At 52.1% G+C, this 20,485-nt stretch overlaps 12 protein-coding genes across 12 annotated transcripts; 7 read left to right on the top strand and 5 right to left on the bottom strand.

The window, feature by feature from the left end:
* Positions 1 to 470: 470 nt before the first annotated feature.
* BDQ94DRAFT_171335 (HpcH/HpaI aldolase family protein) lies at positions 471 to 1,440 on the bottom strand (the record flags this gene model as incomplete). Its single annotated transcript, XM_026771730.1, has 3 exons — positions 471 to 977; positions 1,038 to 1,220; positions 1,279 to 1,440. 3 exons carry the CDS (start codon positions 1,438 to 1,440, stop codon positions 471 to 473), a joined length of 852 nt encoding a protein of 283 aa, XP_026625093.1.
* Positions 1,441 to 2,016: 576 nt separating this feature from the next.
* On the top strand, positions 2,017 to 4,368 carry BDQ94DRAFT_179862 (Zn(II)2Cys6 transcription factor; the record flags this gene model as incomplete). Its single annotated transcript, XM_026773493.1, has 6 exons — positions 2,017 to 2,088; positions 2,163 to 2,578; positions 2,644 to 3,235; positions 3,304 to 3,389; positions 3,510 to 3,872; positions 3,954 to 4,368. The coding sequence occupies 6 exons, from the start codon at positions 2,017 to 2,019 to the stop codon at positions 4,366 to 4,368; spliced, it is 1,944 nt and encodes a 647-aa protein (XP_026625094.1).
* Positions 4,369 to 4,506: 138 nt separating this feature from the next.
* On the bottom strand, positions 4,507 to 4,782 carry BDQ94DRAFT_171337 (uncharacterized protein; the record flags this gene model as incomplete). The annotated part of the gene is made up of 2 exons (XM_026771731.1): positions 4,507 to 4,581; positions 4,651 to 4,782. The coding sequence occupies 2 exons, from the start codon at positions 4,780 to 4,782 to the stop codon at positions 4,507 to 4,509; spliced, it is 207 nt and encodes a 68-aa protein (XP_026625095.1).
* A 448-nt stretch (positions 4,783 to 5,230) lies between these two features.
* On the bottom strand, positions 5,231 to 7,226 carry BDQ94DRAFT_179863 (aminotransferase-like domain-containing protein; the record flags this gene model as incomplete). Its single annotated transcript, XM_026773494.1, has 5 exons — positions 5,231 to 5,302; positions 5,357 to 5,476; positions 5,538 to 6,172; positions 6,228 to 6,761; positions 7,079 to 7,226. The coding sequence occupies 5 exons, from the start codon at positions 7,224 to 7,226 to the stop codon at positions 5,231 to 5,233; spliced, it is 1,509 nt and encodes a 502-aa protein (XP_026625096.1).
* Positions 7,227 to 7,515: 289 nt separating this feature from the next.
* BDQ94DRAFT_171339 (MFS general substrate transporter) lies at positions 7,516 to 9,226 on the top strand (the record flags this gene model as incomplete). The annotated part of the gene is made up of 4 exons (XM_026771732.1): positions 7,516 to 7,909; positions 7,967 to 8,632; positions 8,687 to 9,034; positions 9,087 to 9,226. The coding sequence occupies 4 exons, from the start codon at positions 7,516 to 7,518 to the stop codon at positions 9,224 to 9,226; spliced, it is 1,548 nt and encodes a 515-aa protein (XP_026625097.1).
* A 369-nt stretch (positions 9,227 to 9,595) lies between these two features.
* Positions 9,596 to 11,284, top strand: BDQ94DRAFT_160133 (alpha/beta-hydrolase; the record flags this gene model as incomplete). Its single annotated transcript, XM_026769174.1, has 3 exons — positions 9,596 to 9,955; positions 10,004 to 10,992; positions 11,062 to 11,284. 3 exons carry the CDS (start codon positions 9,596 to 9,598, stop codon positions 11,282 to 11,284), a joined length of 1,572 nt encoding a protein of 523 aa, XP_026625098.1.
* A 12-nt stretch (positions 11,285 to 11,296) lies between these two features.
* Positions 11,297 to 11,866, bottom strand: BDQ94DRAFT_49921 (uncharacterized protein). Its single transcript, XM_026775915.1, has 3 exons — positions 11,827 to 11,866; positions 11,614 to 11,773; positions 11,297 to 11,561 (listed from the first exon to the last, which is right to left on the bottom strand). The coding sequence occupies exons 2-3, from the start codon at positions 11,716 to 11,718 to the stop codon at positions 11,394 to 11,396; spliced, it is 273 nt and encodes a 90-aa protein (XP_026625099.1). The 5' UTR covers positions 11,719 to 11,773; positions 11,827 to 11,866; the 3' UTR covers positions 11,297 to 11,393.
* A 61-nt stretch (positions 11,867 to 11,927) lies between these two features.
* Positions 11,928 to 12,322, top strand: BDQ94DRAFT_49924 (uncharacterized protein). Its single transcript, XM_026775916.1, has one exon. The coding sequence runs from the start codon at positions 12,035 to 12,037 to the stop codon at positions 12,281 to 12,283; it is 249 nt and encodes an 82-aa protein (XP_026625100.1). The 5' UTR covers positions 11,928 to 12,034; the 3' UTR covers positions 12,284 to 12,322.
* A 299-nt stretch (positions 12,323 to 12,621) lies between these two features.
* BDQ94DRAFT_145464 (uncharacterized protein) lies at positions 12,622 to 13,651 on the top strand. Its single transcript, XM_026766645.1, has 4 exons — positions 12,622 to 12,723; positions 12,785 to 12,871; positions 12,934 to 13,069; positions 13,134 to 13,651. Exons 1-4 carry the CDS (start codon positions 12,705 to 12,707, stop codon positions 13,192 to 13,194), a joined length of 303 nt encoding a protein of 100 aa, XP_026625101.1. The 5' UTR covers positions 12,622 to 12,704; the 3' UTR covers positions 13,195 to 13,651.
* Positions 13,652 to 14,289: 638 nt separating this feature from the next.
* Positions 14,290 to 15,834, top strand: BDQ94DRAFT_179864 (sugar porter family MFS transporter; the record flags this gene model as incomplete). The annotated part of the gene is made up of 1 exon (XM_026773495.1): positions 14,290 to 15,834. The coding sequence occupies one exon, from the start codon at positions 14,290 to 14,292 to the stop codon at positions 15,832 to 15,834; it is 1,545 nt and encodes a 514-aa protein (XP_026625102.1).
* Positions 15,835 to 16,630: 796 nt separating this feature from the next.
* BDQ94DRAFT_171343 (alpha/beta-hydrolase) lies at positions 16,631 to 17,767 on the top strand (the record flags this gene model as incomplete). The annotated part of the gene is made up of 1 exon (XM_026771733.1): positions 16,631 to 17,767. One exon carries the CDS (start codon positions 16,631 to 16,633, stop codon positions 17,765 to 17,767), a length of 1,137 nt encoding a protein of 378 aa, XP_026625103.1.
* Positions 17,768 to 18,526: 759 nt separating this feature from the next.
* BDQ94DRAFT_171344 (S-(hydroxymethyl)glutathione synthase) lies at positions 18,527 to 19,102 on the bottom strand (the record flags this gene model as incomplete). Its single annotated transcript, XM_026771734.1, has 1 exon — positions 18,527 to 19,102. One exon carries the CDS (start codon positions 19,100 to 19,102, stop codon positions 18,527 to 18,529), a length of 576 nt encoding a protein of 191 aa, XP_026625104.1.
* Positions 19,103 to 20,485: the final 1,383 nt, after the last annotated feature.

Here is a 20,485-nt window from a genome sequence, read left to right on the forward strand (position 1 = left end):
GCAGGCTCCGGTCCATGATTCTACCAGCAGGATGTCCGGCATACAGTATGCCCATCTCTCAACGTTGAGTGTTCTGCCTGCCAGTGCAGATGCGGCTTTGTTCCGGCGATAACCATGCAACAGCTATCTTTCACTCTAATTAGCATTAGCAAAAGTGATCTGCAGTATTTCAGAGAGCTGGGGATAAAGTCGTTTACCTTTACGCTGCTCCGGGGCCTGAGTGGCAGAAAGTTTTTCGGGAGCGAAAGCAACCCACGAACCCGACAAGACCAATGTCACTGTCAGAAACGGCCGGGTGGCTAGAACCAAGGAATAAAAGCTTTCTCTTTCCATTTCAAAACATAAAACAAGCAATCTAAAGAAACAGCAAAGGGATGTTCTGTCCTCTGCTGCGGACACCAGGGGTTTAGGTCGCTGTAATGAACACTGCCACCTTCACTCAATTTACCTTAAAGTTATTACTAAATCCCTTAATTTACTGCGCTAGCGTCAGTGAGTTGACGCAACTTGGTCATCTCTGCCGTCATCCATGAGGTCAGGGCGACAATGTCTGCTCCGGAGTTGACAAAGTCAAAACCCTGATGGTACTTGGCCGCGGCCACATCTGCTGACAGGGCAAAATGACCGGCATATTTCCCCGCATCCTTGGCAACTCGTAGGACATGCGTTGTCGCCTCCTGTACTTCGGGAATATTTGCGTGGTCCAAGGCAAAGTACCCCATGGATGAGGCCAGGTCATTGGGCCCGACAAAGAGCATGTCGATGCCTGGAACTGCTGCAATGGCAGCACAATTTTCAACCGCCGTGCGGGATTCAATCTGCACGATGATCATCACATTGTCATTAGCGTGCGTAAGGTACTCTCGGCCGGTCTGATTGAAGGCAGCGGGGGCAAACATGGCGCCTGCACCCCGCATTCCCTGCGGCCACTGCGATGAGGGGTATTTGCACCCTCGTACAATAGCCTCAGCTTGTTCCTGGCACGATGATTAGACGAGAAAGGAAGAGCAGTCACGAAATACGGGCCTCTGACGGACCTTGGTCTCACACATGGGCACCATGATTGCGTGGGCACCGCAGTCCAGGGCGCGCTTCATCATCCAGGGCTCCGAGGCCGGAATCCGCACGATGGGCGATACCCCAGCCGAGGATATGGCCCCGACCTGCAGGTACATAGCCTTGTCATCGATGTTCCCATGCTCACAGTCAAGCAATACCCACTACTAGTATATCAGAGCTGTAGCAAAAAAAGTATAAAGTGAGGCTGGCTGCACGTACATCTGCCCCAAGATGCGCCACGGTGCGTGCCAACGAATAGCCCGGAAATTCCAGCCACTGTCCGATAGATGGCCCTTGCCGCGCGGTCGCACGCTCGAGTGAGGCCTGCAGTCGCGTCTTGCCAGTTGTAGAGACAACGGGAGAAGTAATAGAAGAGATCATAGTAGAAAAGGGTCGTACGCGTTTTGACGTACTGGGACTATTACTATTAGTAACACATGTGTCAGTAGTAGCAATATATAAATTGGAGATACGGTCGGATCACGGCCCGAGGTACCTTATCCCTTAACCACTACACCGAATTAGTTTCTCCTGTGTTACAGAGTGTACGCCATCTGGAATTTCACCGGCATCAGAGCTGCACTACTACTACCAGCCGGTGATTTGATTGGCTGTCATTGTTGCCTCTTGCTACTGAGGTAGATAACTGACCAGTTCGGGAGAGAAAATGAGGAGATGCTTTGTTTGACGGGATTTTGCTAAGTGGGACCCACGACTTATCTAACAACAGTCGATAACTGACTAGTGGACCACCTTAACTAGTACTTTGTTGGAGTCAACGCACGGATAACGCCTGATAAACTTTGTGATAAGCAGTAACTCCGCCGATAAAAGTGGTCTGATAACGATTTCAGCAAGACCGCGGTTGCTTCGCTTTCTCTCTCTCCCCCGCAAAGTTCTCTTCCCCCGCCATGAAACTACGACGATATATCATCCCTGTTTCCTCGTCGCATCCCCATGGCTTCCACAATGCACAAAAAGTCTGACCGTCGCGTTTGGAAGGCCTGTGTCGCCTGCCGACGGAAAAAGGTAATGTCCCTGTGCCTTCTCGGTTTACCGTGTCCACAGCTTTAGTCAGTCCGCTGATCTGAACCGGATCTCAGGTAAAATGTGACGGAGAGGATCCATGCCACGGCTGCCACTCACGCAACGAGAAATGCGAGTATCCTGAGACTAACGACAACGCCGCGGCCAGCCGACGCGATGCGAGCTCTTTGGACAGGCAATACCAGAATCTTGAGGCGTTAGGATTACGGCTTGAGGGTCTCGCCCAGACGCTGTCAGAATGCATCCTTGCCATTCGCGGTTCCAGCAAGGACATGGAATTACCCCCTGACCCGGGTTCGGGGTCTGGTTCACGGTCAGCATCGAGGACGGGATCCCTCCCTGCGGAAGAGGGCACCGAGCCGGATGATGATGTTCCTGGCAACGATCACCCAGACGCTCCACCAACTCCCACATCATACAAAGCTCGGGATCGCGTCGGGCATATGGTACCTGATTCGTATGGGCGTATGCGGTCTGTTTACGGATAGCCTAGCAAATTTCTCAACAAGGGTTGCATGACTGATGAATTCATTACAGATACCTCGGTGGTGCAGCCAATAATCTGGTTATCCAAGCAGTGCAGGGCTTGTCGCCGTCTTCGGGCCACTCGCCCCATTTAACCCAAGCTTCGATCCCCCAGGCCTCGGTCGAGATGCCCTTCTTCCAACATGGACAGGTCTGGCCCGAGCTCCCCTATCTGCCGTCCGCGAATGAACTGGCCCGTCCACCCCAATATGTAGCAGACCTCCTTGTTGGTGTTTACTTCGACCAGCTGCATTATACATTTCCCATTCTTGACAAGACGCGGTTTGTTTCCCAGTATCACGCCATGGCTGCCGGTAGCCCTGTGGAACGCGGATTCCTGTCCGTTTTCTTTGCCGTTTGCGCCTGCGCCTCAGGGCTACTGCCGCGCGAACCCGGTGCTGTGGGCCTCGTCGGCATTGACTACTACCAAAAAGCTCTCCTGCTTTTTTGGGCCTCCAGCGGTGAAGTCTTTCTGGAGCAAGCCCAGTGTTTGGGCTTACTTGCCGTGTGCTCCGCAGGCTGGAACACCGTGGCCCAGAGCTGGCGTCTGGCGGGTCAGGCGGTTCGCATCGCCCAGGATTTGGGCCTTCACATCGCAAGCCTGGTATGTCCGGAAATCCCTGTGCCACTGGCATTACTGGGCTCTCGCTTCTTAGGTTGACCATACTACAGAAGGATCCCCACTTTTCCACCAGCGACCACGCTGCCGACGCCCAAGTCGCCCAAAGGGTTTGGTGGAGCTTGTTTACACTGGACTGGTAATCACCCCAGACTGCATTTGACCCCTTCTATGAACTCAGGAAAAGGCATAAGAGCATATAGACATCGATAAAGTTCCGTGCGGAGAAAAGAAGAAAGGTTCCTAACTTGGCATACAGCCTCACTTCCATCTGCCTCGGTCGTCCCATGGCCGCCACCTTGGACGACTGCTGTTGCGAGCTGCCCTCGACCGACGGGGACAGTGCGCCTATGTCTGGCTTCGTCGCCTTCACTCGCCTGTGTCGGATAGCCGCAGAGGTGCATCGCATACATGGGTCGCCGCCAGTCCGGGGAGGGTCATGGACGGCGCGCTGGCAGCGTCTGCCGACAGTTGACCAGCTGGTCGGCGAGCTGGACAATTGGTTACAAGACCTGCCGGACGAAATTCGATTTTCCGCCAACAGGATCCAAACAGGGCCCAGTCTCACCATGTGCTTTATCGTCTTCATTCTTCACTCAGCTACCATCATGAACTTGTATAGGTATGTTTGTTCGCTCCACTCGACCTCGCAACCGTCGTATATCGTCTCGAATATAATTGACTGACCCATGTTGCTCGCAAGGCCCCTGGTCGGACAATCTCTGTCTACCCCCACCGATCCAAGTAGCGAATGCATAAGTGCGGCGCGGAGCTGCATTCAGGCTGCAGAGCTGATCCGCGAGCGGGTGCCTCCCTCCCATCACCTGGCCTTCTGCGTGCAGTATCTCACCATCTCCGGCATTCTATTGTGGACTATGGAGGACCCACAGACAGAAAAGCCATCTTACCATCTGACCGACGTCTATCAAGCCCTACAATCTCTGGTTGAGTTGGAGTGCGTCTGGCCCTGCGCTAGCCGTGGCCGTGCAATTCTGGAGCGTCTTTTGCAGCATCCCCGGGGGGACGCGAGTTCTTATCTGCCCTCTTTGCCCGTACTCGACGGACTTTGGGATCCCTTTCCATCTACTGACACAGATATGGCTTTTGGTGGCCTCTAAGGGTAAATTGGCATGTTGTCGTATTTTTGTACGCATCTATCTCCGCGAAGGTGACGCAGCAGTAGGACCAATTTGAATTCTTTAACGGGGAAGTAGTGATGAAGGAATGCGGGATAAAGCTGTTATAGAGCAAACTACCTAGCCACTCGTATTCGTCACCATGGAGGCGAAGGTCCGTCTGAAACCCATGTTGCTGGCGTAGGAGAGTGTTGTCTTGTCGAGAAAATAAAGCATATACACAACACACATCAAAGGCATTATATGCCAGTCAATTTTGCGTACCAAAGTCGCTTCCTCGACTGCGTTCAGAGAGAGCACCTCTCCAACGCCCACCATCGTCACCCATTCATCTGCGTCAACGCAGATATCCTTGACTGTGGCCGTAATCCGGAAAACAGTGGCTTTCTTGGCCATGGTGGACGGGTGTTGATTCAAAGGTGAGAACTGCAGGATAAACAGAGTGTGTAGTAAATCTGGAGGAGTACCTGGAGATATCCATAGCGGAAGTAACCAAGATATGGAGGGTGTCAGGTCAGCGGTTGGGGAAGAAGACCCCATACTCCGCTCGGATCTCATCCGGTGGCTTGTTGGATTCGTCATTTGTTGGTAAAGAGGTAGATAGTGCGGCGATAAGCAAGTGTGGATATGCTGGGTGGACATGCGTGGCTAGAAATTTAGGCAGTGGCCGACCGAAATCCTTCCTTTTCAACCTGAATGTTACAGACGTAAATAGTAAAATAAAGTGTGACAAGACGGTGTAGAAGTACAACATTTTGTGCTCATGGTATAGAGTGATAGTAGAAACTGGACTAAGTATTGACAGAGTACATCGTATCGTCTACCCTACTAAGACGGATCTAACCTACTGCTCCAGCTTCCACGACGCCCGTATCACTTGAGCCATTCGTGCAATACCACGTTCCATCTCCTCCTGCTGCACAATGGTTAGCTCATTTAATCAGACCGTCTTTTCAGGGCTCGCATATACCGTCGTCATGGAGAAGGAAAACCGAAAGTAGGTCGTCAAGGGTGTAGCTCCGCGCGCATTTGTTGTAACCTTGTCCGGCCCCTGCCAGGGATGATAATATGACCCTGGGGTTAAGAGAACCTGTAAGCGGGTGTCAGTGTGTCCTCTGCATATTCAGCGAAACGACGTGTGAACTACTTACCTTGGCCTCGGCGAACTGCCGCCAAAGCCGGTCGGCCATCACCTGCTCCGGATCAACTACCTTCTCATCATGCCGTAGCTCCTCGAAGGCAGGATTCTGGGCCAGATTAAAGCATGCCCATATAAACATACCCCCCGTGGGTGGTACAAAGGAGAAAATAGGGACGTCGCCGAGATGGGCGACAAGGGTTCCGGTTGCCTTCGCCGCGTAACCGACGCGAAAATGCTGCGAAAAGGCGTCTATCATCCAGTCGCGTCGGCGACAGTACTCAACGCCCAGCCCCTGCAGCCATCCAAGATAGCCGTCGATACCCCAGCTTTGCAAGAGGCGGAGGGTAAGTGCTTGTGATAGGCCAGATGGGTCCTGCGTCTCAACCTCGGTCGCACGCAGCAGTCGTTCAGTAAACAATGGATTTGCGACAAAGTAACCGAGCCGCAGACCTGGTGCCAGCGTTTTACTAAAAGACTCCAGCCGGATTACACGGCCCTGGTGGTCAAATTGGAGCATTGACGGTGTCAAGGACCTTAGGAACTCATCGCTGCCGACGAATTCTGGGCCTTCCGTGACCGAGTCACCGGCATCGTATTCCGGGTACTGGAGGAAGAAGTACGGATCGTCCTCCACAATGATGACATCTGCCCTACTGTCAGCGCAGGTCGACGAGCCATTAATGAAGGTGGGACGGCGCACCGTATTCAATACACACATCGTAAACATCTCGTCGTCGCTTTGTACTCATCGTGACGCCCGATGGGTTAGAGCCGACACTGACAAGATACAGCACACGCGGCCGCCGGGTGCCGGGGTAACTATCTTCCCAATCGCGCAATGTTTGAGCGAGAGTATCAGCACGCATGCCTTCTGCATCTGAAGCAACCGGGGCCGCTTTGATGCCCAGGGGGATCCAGAAGGCCTGTGCTGATGGATAGGTGTAAGTCTCACACAATATGTAGTCGTCTGTCTCACACAACAGGCTGACCACTTTACTCCATGCGTTGGTATTTCCGGGGTGAAGTAACACGTTCCAGTCGGCATAGGCTGGCCGATGCACGCGCTGGGTAAACTCCCCGCACCAGGCGCGCAGTTGTGCGTTACCAGTTCCCGACCCATACTGCAAGAAACCATCTAGGGGTAGTTCGAGCAAGCAGGGACTTTCCCCCGCTGTCGGGGGTGATGCTGTCACGGTGGCTGTCTTGAATGGAAAGAAGGAAGGATGTGGAAGGCCTGAAAGCATGTGTTAGAAGGTGTATATCTTCTTGCTATTCGCCCTAACGACTCAAAGCATTGGCCCTGACAGCATCAAAACAATAACCTTGGGTTTATAAAGTTATGTTTTTGGCGTGCTTATTGGCTCAATCGTAGAATAAACCACGGCAGACAAAGCAGGGAAAGGGTTCAAATATTCAAACAGCTAAAAGGTGAAAGGACAAGGATGGGCCGTGCATAATTACTGCAAACCAAGTAGCAGAGAAATGAACTCGGGAAGATACAGTCCGATGGAGACGCAAAGCTAGAAATATTCATCTCCGCATTTAACATACCTCCGGCCAAGCTGACCATGTCATCAACGGCCATGAACTGGATAATGTCCTTCAAGGGGCTTGGGTGTCGGGCCCGGGATTTCGAATTGATATGGTGGCCCAAGTCAACAGCTGTGGGGAGGCCATTCGTGAATTGGGATTGGGCCATGGTATCTGTGGCGGTTAGTAGACAGATAAATGTGAAATGGACAAATAGAGGGAGGAAGCGAAAAACGATAGGAAAATGAACAAGAAATAACAGGCACAGAACGAGGAGGATCGTCAAGCTGGACGACGCTTGTCTCTTCTTTTCTTATCGGCCACGGCCCGAGATCCGAAGTGGCGGACAGACCAGAAAATCATCTCATGGCCAGAGATAGACGCGGCCGATAAATACGGGCAGCCTGCAGCTAGCACGACACCAAAATCACAAGTGACGGGTTCAGCAGTTCATATACATGGCGTCTGAGAAAACGGAGATAGCGTTGGCCGAGAGGTCGCCGGACCCTCTGCCGGTTGGAGATGAAAAGCATGCTGGCCTGGTGGCCGATCTGGTCCACGCCAGTGAGGCCGAATACACACCGGCCCAGTACCGCCGGCTGGTGCGCAAGGTGGACTGGATCATTCTCCCGCTGATGTGGATTATCTCTGGCACGCAGTACGCCGACAAGGCGTCCATTTCGACCCAGGCAACCTTTGGTCTGGAGCAGGACACCCATCTGGTGGGCCAACAGTACTCCTGGCTGACCTCGATCTTTTACTTGGCGTTCCTGGTCAGTGAGGCCCCCGGTAATTATATATTGCAGCGTGTCAGTGTTGGCCCGACCGTGGCTGTGTCTATGTTCTTCTGGGGTAAGGCTGTCCACAGAATATTTGGAGAGGACACGGTCCACTAACGAAACCCCACAGGCATCATCGTGCTGTGCATCGCCTTCGCCACCAACTTTGCGGGTCTAGCAGTGCTACGATTCCTTGAAGGCGTCACCGAATGCACCACCTACCCAGCCCTTCTCCTGATCACGGCCACATGGTATACTAAAGAAGAACATGCAATGCGCTCGGTCATCTGGGGCAGCGCTAACGCTGGGATGGATGTATTGACCAGCCTGGTCAACTACGCTATTGGCCGCCACGCTGAGACACACCCCAATGGAATGGCTCCCTGGAAGGGAATCTCTTTCTTTTTAGGGGCATTAACCATTGTACTCAGCGGCATTACCTATCTACTCCTCGGTACCCCACGCGAGGTACGCTGGCTGTCCGTCGAAGAAAAGCGCATGGCTGCGGCACGAGTAGTGGCCAGTCAAACTGGCTCGGATGCCCAGAAGCGCACCCTGGACTGGAAGCAAGTGATCATCACCTTCCGCGACCCCCAGACGTACTTCTTCTTCTTCCTCGTCATTGTCAATTCGATTCCCAATGGCGGCACGACGGCCTTTGGAAACCTCGTCTACGTCTCGTTCGGCTTTACGGCCCTGGAGACCATCGTTAAGGGTAAAATTCCACAGCAGCTGCTGTCGATTGCCTGGTTTTTGATCGCTGGTTACCTAACATTGAAGAAACCTAATCTCCGCTGTGCGTTACTCCTGTCACCCTTAGCATCCTGATACACTAACGTAAGGTTGATAGTCTATATCATGATTGTTTCGGTTGTCCCTGCCTTTTGCGGTATGCTCGCCCTGGCTCTGCTCCCGCACTCCTCGGGCCTGCTGTGGGCGCGCTGGGGTGTGTACTTTATGACCAGTGTGGGAAATCTAGCTGGTCCTCTTATATGGACTCTCTTGCCATCTAATGTGGCAGGGCGGACGAAAAAGTCGGTTACGGGCACCGTCCTATTCATTGCCTACTGTGTGGGTAACTGCATTGGCGCCCAGGTCTTCCAGGCCAAGGATGCGCCGCGATACATTCCTGCAATCGTAGTGTGTTCAATTATGTATGGACTGGAGATTGTTTTGATGATTGCCTGGCGCACATACTGTATGCATCTGTCTGGTTACTCCTGGATGCTGGGTGCTAACATTGGATTTAGATGTTTGGCAGAATAAACGTCGTGCTTCCCTGATTGCAGCCATGGCTATGACGTCTCAGGAGTCTGCGCATCAGGGCCGCCTTAATGCAGAGTCAGACATGACAGACTACGAGAACATCCACTTCGTGTACAGTTTGTAGTGGACGGAGTTGTCTTTTTGTTACATGAGCCGTGAGTCACAAGGTGGTCATTTGGGTTGGCTATGTGTCTATCATGGTCAGCGGTTGCTGGAAATTGGCATAACTTGTTGTGGCATTATAAAGCCAACCCCATTTGCTACACTGGAAGGCAGATATAGACACCTGTAATTAGTTGGTAAGGATATGCTAGTACTGGTAAGGACTGCCATCGGCCGGAACTGCTCCGCCTTCATTTGGTAGACCAATATATATGTTAGTACCTTTTCCGCACTCATCCATTTTTCCAACGTCTGAGAGAACTGTTCTTCAGCGGCCCCGGTGCCTATACATGATATATTTATCTTTAGCTATTGTCCTATTTAATTGGTAATGGGAAACCACATTTCCTACGAGCGCACGCCACACGAGATCGACTTGGGCAACCTAGGTCGCATCCGTGGCCTACAGTTTGACAACAAAGCCCGTCGTTATGCCCGCATCCCCTATGCTCTTCCTCCAATCGGGCCGTATCGCTGGCGGAAACCACGGCCTTTACCATTAGACTACTCATACAGCGGTCCAGATGGGATTCCATTGGATGCTACTATGTTCGGTCCTGTTTGTCCGCAGGCCAGCTTTTCCAGCAGCGCCGAGAAAGCGCCTAGCCCCGACGTGTACAGTGAGGACTGTTTGCTTCTCAACATCTGGACTCCGGTCACCATGCCTCCGCCTGGAAAACGCTGGCCGGTGGTGCTTTGGCTTCATGGTGGCTGGTTCGCCATGGGTGATCCCCTGCAGGAGCCGGGAATGGATGCCACGGAGCTTATTTCCACGGCAGGGCTGCAGGCCATCGTTGTCGGAATTGGCTACCGATTGAACATCTTTGGCTTTTTGGCCGGAGAAACGCTTTTGGCCGCAAACGAGGATGGGGATGCTGGAGCTGGTAATTTTGGCCTCTGGGACCAACGGATCGCCTTGGAGTGGGTACATGCGCACATCCACCGATTTGGCGGCGACCCAGACAACATCACCCTTGGTGGTCGCAGCGCCGGTGCGTATGGTGTACACGCACAGCTACTGTACCACTGTCAGCACGATGCGAATGAAGGACGGCTTTTTCGACGCATATATATGTACTCGAATGCCATCCCCGGGCAGCCCAAGACGCTGGCTGAGGCCCAGCCGCAGTTCGACGAGGTTTGCCGGTATTTCAAGCTGGATCCCACATTGAGCCCACAGGAAAAGCTAGAGCAGCTGCGCCAGGTGGATGCCGCTGACCTCTTGGCTGCAATGGGCTTTTTGCAGCATCATACCTTCCGTCCCGTTACGGATGGGGACTTCATCCGGCCTGGCTTCAACGCATACCACCGGAGCGGTGAGCTGGCCGCCCAGTTCCATGCGCGCGACCTCCGCCTACTTATCGGAGAAGTGTTGAACGAGGAAACTCTCTATGCCACATACAACAGCCCCGAGGCCAGTCTCGTATCTCTGCGGAATCAGCTGGCCAACTACTACGCCCCCCGCATCGTTGATCGTGTGCTGCCTCATTATTCTCTACCGGCTGCTGACAGCCCTGTAGCGGCCTGGAAAGCCTTGTTTGGCACTATTGTAGCTGACGGCCAGGTGCGCGCTCCGTCGCGCTACCTGATTCACTACTTGGCTACACATGGTGTGCCCCTGACCCGGATCTGGCGTTATCAGATTGCTTATCGACTCTCCTTTATCACCGAAAGGGTTGCACCGCTATCTTTTGGCGTCGCACACGCCATGGACAAACCATTTTGGAAGTGAGTGTACCTTCCACTATTTGCTTATGAAATCTAGCAAGCCATGACTCAGTCTGATTGACCATTCAGTTACTCTATCATGCACGACCCAACCGCCGCCGAACGCGAGCTTATGAACGAATGGATCAAAATCCTGGTGTCATTTGTACATGACGACAACACTTATGAATTTGGCACACAGTCCTTGGATGAGTTCAAGGTGGCAACCCCTCAAGGAATGGTCCAGGTGAAACGGGATCCCCGCTGGCAGGAGCTTGTAAAGCTGGGAGAGGTTTTCTCGGATGACGTGTAGTCTGATGGTATTGGGTTCTAATCATTGATGGTGGGTGAGTTGGAACATCACCAGTGCGATATATACAAGATCATTGATTAAAACAGAAAAAGGTCTATTATATGCCTTCCTACCAGGGGATGATACCCACAGTATATCTCTCAGATCCAGGAATGTGAATGTTCATGAATTGGCCATTTTGTGTTTGAATGCAGGAAGAGACCATCTCCCAGACAGCCGTAGCCCCTTCCTCGACCGAGAGATCAGCATCTTGGCCACCCATGTCCGTCCGTAGCCACTGTTGACAGTTATTGAACCGGTTCTTTCTATCCATGCCGCTGCTTACTTACCCCTGGATGAATTGCCATAAATGTAAAGCCCTCATCTGTATATGACAGTGCGTATTGCACAGTCAGCGCGTTGAGGGCAGCTTTGCTGATTTTATACGCGGGCATAGGCGCAAAGGCGGATCCTTCAGCCCAGCTCCTCGAGCAGTAGATGGTAGATCAGCTGGAAGTTAGTGTGCTGAACTTAAAGATGAACAAAATGGGATTTATACTCACATATTTGCTACCTTTTTAGCTTTTCCGGAAGGTAAGTTCTGATCAAATGATGTGGCCCAATCGTATTGATAGAGAGTTGATGAGATAGATCAGCCCTGTAGGATTTCTTCGTGAGCTAATTATTGAATAAAAGCGCATAGGTGCACTCAATTCTCATATTAGCTCTACCTTGCCATGTGTCTCTGAGCTCACCGCAGCACAGTTGATTATGATATCCAATCCCTTCCTCTTTATAGTTTCTGGAATATACTGCACCAACTTCACGACCGCGTCTTCATTAGAGAGTTCGAGATGTATAAAGACCACACGCTCCGATCCATTTCCGGCTATTGCTTCGAGGGCAGGACTACACTGTCGGGCTGCTGCCACTAAACCCAGTATTCCACTAACCCTATTTGGTACGCGATCACCATTTGTGATTCACATCGGGACAGCCACAGACGGTCTATTCTTGTAGTGTGGCCTCTGTTACCTTCCCTTCCGCTTTCAGCAAGTCAAGATAACATCTGCGGACTACGGCTCGATCAGTTTCGGTCAAGGACAGACCCTCGGTTGATAGTATCCTTCCACGGATCGGAGCACTCGGTCGCTTAACCCCACTGCTGATGGATAGTATAAACCTATAAATAGAGAATGGGTCACTATTATAGTACAAATTAGACACAAATCCAAAACACACATTTGAGCAGATAATCGATCCTCAGCCCAGGCTATCATGTGATCTGTAAGCTGCCGGCCGATTCCTTAGGCTAATCATTACCCCGCCACATCACTTCCCCTCATTCTGACTCATGACTAGTAACTATTTCCCTTCCTGCATCAACTCGCATATCCCGCCACATCCACATCACCACTAAAATTGCCAATCAATTGTAGATATGCCTGTCTTCCACGTCGGTGCGTCTCTCTGCCCTCATCCATCTCGAATTGCTACGCAGGAACCTAACATGTCAGCCAGTCCTCTTCCGCTTGAAGCCGGGTGTCCCGGCTAGCGAGCTCGAGGCCTGGGCCCGCCTGGGTAAAGCCATGGTTGGCAAGATTCCAGGTCAGTACCTACCTTCAAGGTTGTGAAGGCAACTGGGATACTGATACCTGACATGCTGCCAGGACTGCTGGAGTTCCATGCCAACCCCCCGTTGGCGATGACCGCGTCCCGCGCAAAGGGCTACAATATGGGCTTGGTGGCTATTCTGGAGAAGCCGTCAGACCTGCAGGTCTATGCAACTCACCCAGCTCACCTCGAGTCAGTCTACCTGTAGCTGTGGGAACCTCGGTTTGGAAATGAATGGTAGCTAACGGTTAATCAGATTGCATGAAAAGCGCGAGCAATTGTGTGAGGATACTTTGGCGTATGATCTGGAGTACTAGACCTCCCGCGTGTAGGAGTGGTTAAAGGAAATTGTGTGATGGGAGTGTCCTACATTAGGGGCAGGCCAGACCACATGATCGCCTTGGTAGCTGCACCCTGACAATTTTTGTGCAATTATTCCTCGTCGGTGCATGATTCTGCAGCTGCTTACATGCTATGGATGCGTTGGGCTCCTGGTGCGTAATGATAGACGAGATAATGGGTTGAAGAGCAAATCCGCAATCCAGGGTCTATTATCATGTATATATTGCCAGAATACATGTGTGACAATTGTACAATCCCTCAGGTTTTGCCTTTGGAATTGCTCATCCTATAGCCTACTGTTGCCCCAAACACCACAATAGACTAAGATAACAGAGGGTGCACCTCCATCAAATATGGCCAGATAAGGAGAAATATCCGGACGGAGTCAATGTGACGAGGGAAATACAAGGCTACCAATTGGCGCAGTTGCTGATTTACACGGTAAAACCTCGGAATTGTCGATCGGGGAAAGTGCGAGGCCGATTCTCCAGAAGACCCCTGTGACGGCCTCTTAAGTGGTGTCATATAGGTCTCCATTCTGTCAGTACATCTGTCTTAGCGCCCATCAACTACCAAGGCTTAACCAAGGATTGGGAATGACTATCCAGCGGACCTGATGGTAATAACGCCATTCTTGTCCCGCCCACAGTTCTAGCCTCTTGCTTTCATATTCCTGTGGGTAGTCCGGCCACTCACCTAAGATGTTTGCTTACTACATGCAAGGGTGGTACTGAAATCTGCTTGACCAGCTGGACGTGGGGTGGGCTACATCTGGGGGCGTGGGGGCACCAGGTCGGGGTGAAATCTGGGGTTGATGCGGAGTCGGACTTGGGCCGAGTGTCAAGCTGCTACTGCATCAAGCTCCAATTGGGATGTCGGGAGGGTGCACCTCAGCTATTGGCTGTTAAGCTTTGATCGACACGGTAGGACTGGGCAGACCATCCGATGGTTGTAGGTCTACTCGTTGCTCATGACGAAACACCATGCGGGGAAACAGATCTGGTCTGTGATTCAGGCGGTATAAATACAGCACCATCGCATGGCCGCAAGATGTTTGAAGATCAGTAAAGATGTTGTCCCTAAGAGGAAAGCCCCTGGTCTATCTGGTCACCGTCGTCAGCTCGACTGGCTTCTGCCTGTTCGGCTACGATAATGGCCTGATGGGCCAGGTCATCTCAGAGCCCAACTTCCTCAACATGATCGGAAATCCAGACGCAGCCGTGCAAGGGCTTGCGGTATCATCCTACGATATCGGATGCATGGTGGGGGCGCTGGCTGCCGTGCTTATTAGTGAGCAGATTGGGAGAAGACGGACGATCTTACTAGCTTGTGTTGTGCACATTGTGGGAGACGTCGTCAACGCCTCCACCTTCTCCCTCGCCCAACTTTTGGTGTCGCGTATCATCCTTGGTATCGGTCTCGGGCTCTTTACGAGTGCCTCTCCCGTCTGGCTGGCCGAGACCGCTACAGCGCAGATGCGGGCTGTTATGGTGGCCGTGCAGCTGACCTTCCTTATTATCGGCACGAACATTGCCTACTGGGTCGATTATGGGCTTGGCTTCCTTGACAATGAAATCAGCTGGCGTGTGCCTTTTGCTTTGCAGGCCATCTACCCCATTGTGGCCTTCGGTTTTACTTTGGTGCTCCCGGAATCCCCTCGATGGCTTGCTTCCCACGGCCATACTGAGGCTGCTGCCGCCGCTCTATCGGCCTTCCGCGATCTGCCAGAGGACCACGAGTTGGTCCAAGCTGAATTTCAGGATATTGCTTCGGCAATCGCTTTGGAATCGGACGGTGGATCATGGGGAAGCTTGTTCCGCCAAGGCCCCAGTAAGGTGCGTACGCGTGTTATTATCGCCTGCGCGGCCAACTCGATGCAATCCTACACCGGGATCAACTTTGTGGAGTACTACTTCCCTTTCATCTTGACCAATTCTGTCGGACTCGGTACCAATCTTGCGAACCTTGTGTCGGGGTGCTCACAGATCTGGTTCCTCCTATCATCCTTCGTGACCTGGTACTATATCAACAAGCTGGGCCGCCGCCGACTGTTCTGCCTGGGAAATCTCGGGATGGGGTGCTGCATGATTGCGGTGTGTATCACTCTGTGGAAAGACAGTCAAGTGTCAGTCATCATCACTGTCGTCTTCTTCTTTCTTTACCTCTCCTTTTTCACATGGGGATGGATGTCGAACATGTGGACCTATCCTGCTGAGATTCTACCACTGCATGTTCGCAGTAAAGCGCTGGCACTCTCCGTCTTCTTCCAATGGGCCAATCAGTTCTGGACGGTGGAAATTGCGCCCGTCACGATTGACAACATCGGCTGGCGGACATATATCATCTGGGCCATTCTTAACTTCGTTTGCTGCGTGATTGTGTATTTATTTTTTCCGGAAACGTCGTCCCTCACGCTCGAGTCAGTCGATTTCCTATTTTCCTCGTCCAACAACATCCGCGAGGTGGTGGCGCGCAGCGAGGAGATCTATTTGAATCACTCCCATCTTGATGTTGGAGCTGCTGCGGCGGCGGCGGTGGGCGGAGACGGCAAGGAAAAGGCCTTGGAAGACGGGGTCGCACAAGTGACGCACGTCGAGACACACATGGCGGTGTAGGGTGCATGTTACACGGTTGAGAAAGCTATGCTGGGTCATTCGAGCTTTAGAACTAGACAACATGTGTCAGGTACTCTGTATCAGTCGTAGTATTTACTGGCGATTTGTCTTTTGTCAAATTGTTGTGCTCGTTGAACTTGAATGGGTATTGAACGGCTGTTGGGCCCGCCACAGCGACCGAGTGACCCATAAACCACTCACCCTACTTGTTTGCGATTTGTTCTTCGGTCTGTCTACTTTGTTTAACGCCTCGTACATAGAACTGTAAGAAGCGCAATGAAGGCGAATCCTGCACAACTTCATGAGATGGTTATGTACAGTGGCGACTGTCTCGCCCTGTACCAGGTCAATTCTACCGACAATGTTCCCCTGTCCATCTGTTGATCTCTGCCTAGATTGTTGGCGCCTTTCCTTGGTCCACCCGCGGTGCCTGTTCCGGCTCGGGAGAGCATTCTCCGGCTTGTGAAAGCCGGAGTTGTTCCTGATCCTCGTGATTTCACCTATTCGGAATGATATCATAAAAAAAACCTTCAATTTCAACTCCAACTAAGCGTCTACTTCCTAGTTTCATATGATTATTTTCCCGTGCATCTCCAAAACAATGGATGCTGCCTGAGGTTTCAGTGGGCATACACGTCATGATGACCTCAATGCGCAGTGGATCCCCCCGGCTTGGCCATAAAGCTTGGCACTAGGGCCCCGATGCTTAGCCGGGGGGGATTTACCAAACCTAATGATCCTACAGTGTTCTAGAAAGTTGGCTACTTGAATGTTACTTCCTCATTGCCTTCAAACCATGTCTCCCGTACGGTCTGTTCCGTCATCCTTCTTTCCCGCACCATCCGTCGATATGTCCGCTGATGAACAACACCCCAGATTTCGCCATGACCCCAGCTGGTCCTATCACCAAGGAGTGTCGGGTTCGATGCTCAAAGTTTTCCTCCGTACTTTTACTGCGTTGCACATGAAATGGCCGCTATCCCTCAAGCCACACCACGAGTCGGATCGATTCGTGTTGATCAATCCTGCCGCCTCCGAGTGCTACACTGGAGTGATGGTGGATGAGGCCGTCAAGCCGGAGACCATCGGCGCCACCTGGTATCCCCAGCCATTTACGCGCGGCACCTCTCTCCCGGATGATGGGCATGTCATCTTGCACCTACACGGTGGTTCCTATATTTTGGGAGACGGTCGCCCCTCTTCCTGCAACTTCATGGCCCAGACCCTCCTCGAACAGACTCCAGCAAGTTACATGCTCTGTCCCCAGTATCGACTGGCCTGCAACCACAACGGTCGCTTTCCTGCCCAATTGCAAGATGCCCTCGCAGCATACATGCATCTGATTCACACCCTCCAAATCCCTCCCTCTCGAATCGTACTCAGCGGCGACAGCTCCGGCGGCCACCTCGTCCTAGCACTTCTCCGGTACATCGTCGAATTTAATCGGCCGGATTTATTACCAGCACCAGAATGCAGCTGGGCCTGGTCTCCATGGTGTGACGTACCCGCTGCAGTCGACCCTAGTGCCTGGACGCACAGCACCAACTACAAAACCGAGTATATACCAGGGTCCTTCCCAGCCTGGGGAGCGAAGCAGTTCCTGGGAGATTTGGAGATAACCCCACAAGTTGAGCCGTACGTAGCTCCCATCTGGCATCCGTTTGTCGTTCCCTCGCCAGTACTGGTCATTACCGGCGGCCGTGAAGTTCTGTGTCAGGATCATGAGAAGCTGGCGCAGGAGTTTCAGAAACTGCCCGGGAATGAATCTTCCATTGATCTGGTAGTGGAGGAAAAGGTGCCGCATGATGTGTTGATGATTGGGTGGATTATGGGGTTCAAGGATGAGGCCCGTCATTGCGCCACCAAGGCGGGGGAATTTCTACGTCGGGTGGACGCTTCGTCCGGTAGAAGGGATGATGCTGCTGAGATGTAAATGGGCTGATCTCCTCATGGTATATATAGATGCTATGTTTCGGTTGGTCCCTGCCGGGTGCGTGGACATTGCCTGCATTCCATTATTGATGGCTTATTCACTGGCGTATATCTCTGCTTCTAAAAGACCAATGAATTTCAGGCCCGGGAAATTCGAGTATCCTTGACGTTAACATAGTAGTTTGTTTCATTCCAACATCCCGTGAAGGGAACAGTGTGTGGTAGGGGTAGGAGGGGGTTAAACCAGTTTGCGACCGTAGGAATTTATGGTGATCATGGTAGTATATTTTGTAACCTGGATTAGGTACCGGTGGTTAGTATCCGTTGATCCCGGAAAGTTTTACCACATTCAGGCTATTCACATTCAATCCACCTGCTGAGACAGGACGAGATAATGTCTCGTATTAGCTGCCTATGATCCAATGCTGTCATAAACTACCATTGTGGAGTGGCGGGGAAAACGAGAGGTGCTCGGATAGTGCTGGGGACCTTGGGTGAATTCAACAGTAATAATAATAGCATCTGACCCTTCCACTTCTTCCCCTGCGTGAACGTCTTTCTTCTACTTAATTACCCCCGATGCATGGTGATGGTTGCAAAGCCTGGAGCACTATTGGGTTCTTTTCCAATGTGAAAGCTGAACGCTTAATTGATTTCATTCGGTATATACATTTCGTGTAGCACAGCTACAATTTTTTGCCCTTTTCACCCTTCCACAATATCCTTCATATTCCGCCTTGCTAAATATGTTATTGATGATTTAGAGGTTCGCAGACAACACCCCCGCCCTTTGAGCCGTGAAGGTGGCAATCAGATCCATCAATGCCGGCGACAGCGCATCGTATGTCTCGAGACCCAGGGAGTGGAACTTGGAGCGCACTTCCTCCATGCCCTTGGGGTGGAAGCCCTGCTCGATGATGGAGGAGACGAATCCCGCGAACTGAGGTTCCTGCCAGCCCTTCTGGTCGGACAGCTCGGCGTGCACAAAGTCCAGGCCCTTGAAGGGGTGGTCTTTCTCGATGCGACCGAACATGTGCACCCCGCAGCCCTTGCAGGCATATCTCTGGATAGCGGCGGACGCGTCCACGATGGACAGCTTCTCTGCGTGTTCGGTGACGGAGACGGCGTCGCGGGGAACTACTCCGACGATGGAGAACAACGATCCGGCGGGCTTCCAGCACTTGGAGCAGCCACAGGCGTGGTTGTGAGCGACATTGCTGGCCAGTTTAACCACCACCTTGTCGGAGGAGCATTTGCAGTAGAGGTTACCGCCAGGGAAGTTGGGGTCCCCTTTTGTGATGCCGTTGTCGAGGAGAGGGTGGAGGGAGGGAGACATGTTGGATGGAATGAGGTTCGAAGGATATGCGACCGTGAGAGAGATGAAGAACTGGACTGGTAAAGGATCGGGATACTGATATTTGCATTCTCTGTCACTGCTACTCTGCTATATAGGCGAGGAAGAACAGGGATGTTCCCCTCATCTGTCGCAATCACTTTCCTTCCATCCCCTCATGCGGGGTGTGAGGGAGCCCGTCGGCGAGGTTCCCGGCCTGGCCGTATTGGCATCCCTTGTTTTCCCACGGGAAAACATTACTCGACTGGGAGAGCGAATACGAGTGACTCCTATCGGTGGAGCTTTATCGACTCGGTCCGATCGCGACCGTGATTTCTACTAAGGAGTGAAATGAGGCCATCTGGGATAGAGGCATCGCAGAGAGCACCAGGCGATCCAGCCGGTTCACACGGTTCGCCTTCCCGAGACATCTGCTTTCTTCCTCCAGAGCCTTCGGAAAAGCCGCCCGTCATCCCCATCGTTGCGTTATCCAGGGATATCTACCCTATCTGCAAAATTTTCTGTCATTCCCAAGCAATATTTGGATGTGTCTCGCCTTCGGATCTAGCGATTAGATAGCTAAATGACACAATACCTTTTCTTATTTCCTCGGGTAAAAGATACCCTGGCGTGCACACAACAGTGGCCATTTCTCTTTAATCGGTGAGCCCCACGCCGCGAACACAATCACCTCGAAGCTACAAGTAAGGGACCTATGTATGGGAGGCAATGGTGTAAGGCCTATCCATCAATAGCACTATACGGTCAGTGACGCGCTTGCCGACCGCAACTTGTCCCTCGAATGACCCGAATGCGGGAGACTTGAGACCAATCGAAGGTTTTTGGCAGTGGCGCTTTGCATGACTGCAGTATCCAGGTTAGTCCGAGACCATTAAGTTATAGGCATGGATGATGAGCAGGATAGCGAAAAAGCGATGACTCGTCATGACTACGACCTGTCCCAGACAGCCCCGTGAGTTCTAGGAGGCACTCGCTTCGCCATTCCAGCGCCTCTTCCCACTCAGCCTTGCGCGGTCGGCCGCAGAAGCTTCTGTGTGCTCTATGTTATTCTATGGGGTATGCTAGGTGTTGCTTCTTCATAGGGCAGGCCGTTTAGACGAAGGTGTCTCCGATGCAGCCCGGTAGTGCTTAGAGGCAGACCGATATTGATTGTTCAAATGGAATACTTGGAAACGGCTACAAGGGGGACGGCATGTCTGCTCCTATGGACCAGAGAGTGAACCCGGATGCTTACAGTGAATTTGTGTCGAACGAGAGGGTCTCATAGAGAAGGGATATCTGTCTCCGAGAGGTGTGAGTTGGGACGGTCGCACATTTGGGAGATCTTGCGTTGCGAGGTTAGATTTGTGAGATGGTATGTTCACA

This window comes from Aspergillus welwitschiae (assembly GCF_003344945.1).
Source record: "Aspergillus welwitschiae strain CBS 139.54b unplaced genomic scaffold BDQ94scaffold_20, whole genome shotgun sequence".
NCBI classification, from domain to species: domain Eukaryota; kingdom Fungi; phylum Ascomycota; class Eurotiomycetes; order Eurotiales; family Aspergillaceae; genus Aspergillus; species Aspergillus welwitschiae.

Coding starts and splice junctions, on each gene's coding strand:
- BDQ94DRAFT_145464 (XM_026766645.1), top strand. Junction 12,872..12,933: donor CATGGTTGGCAAGATTCCAG/GTCAGTACCTAC, acceptor ACATGCTGCCAG/GACTGCTGGAGTTCCATGCC. Junction 13,070..13,133: donor ACTCACCCAGCTCACCTCGA/GTCAGTCTACCT, acceptor ACGGTTAATCAG/ATTGCATGAAAAGCGCGAGC.
- BDQ94DRAFT_49921 (XM_026775915.1), bottom strand. CDS start 11,718: ATGCCCGCGTATAAAATCAGCAAAGCTGCCCTCAACGCGCTGACTGTG. Junction 11,562..11,613: donor TTATGGCAATTCATCCAGGG/GTAAGTAAGCAG, acceptor AACTGTCAACAG/TGGCTACGGACGGACATGGG.
- BDQ94DRAFT_49924 (XM_026775916.1), top strand. CDS start 12,035: ATGATATCCAATCCCTTCCTCTTTATAGTTTCTGGAATATACTGCACC.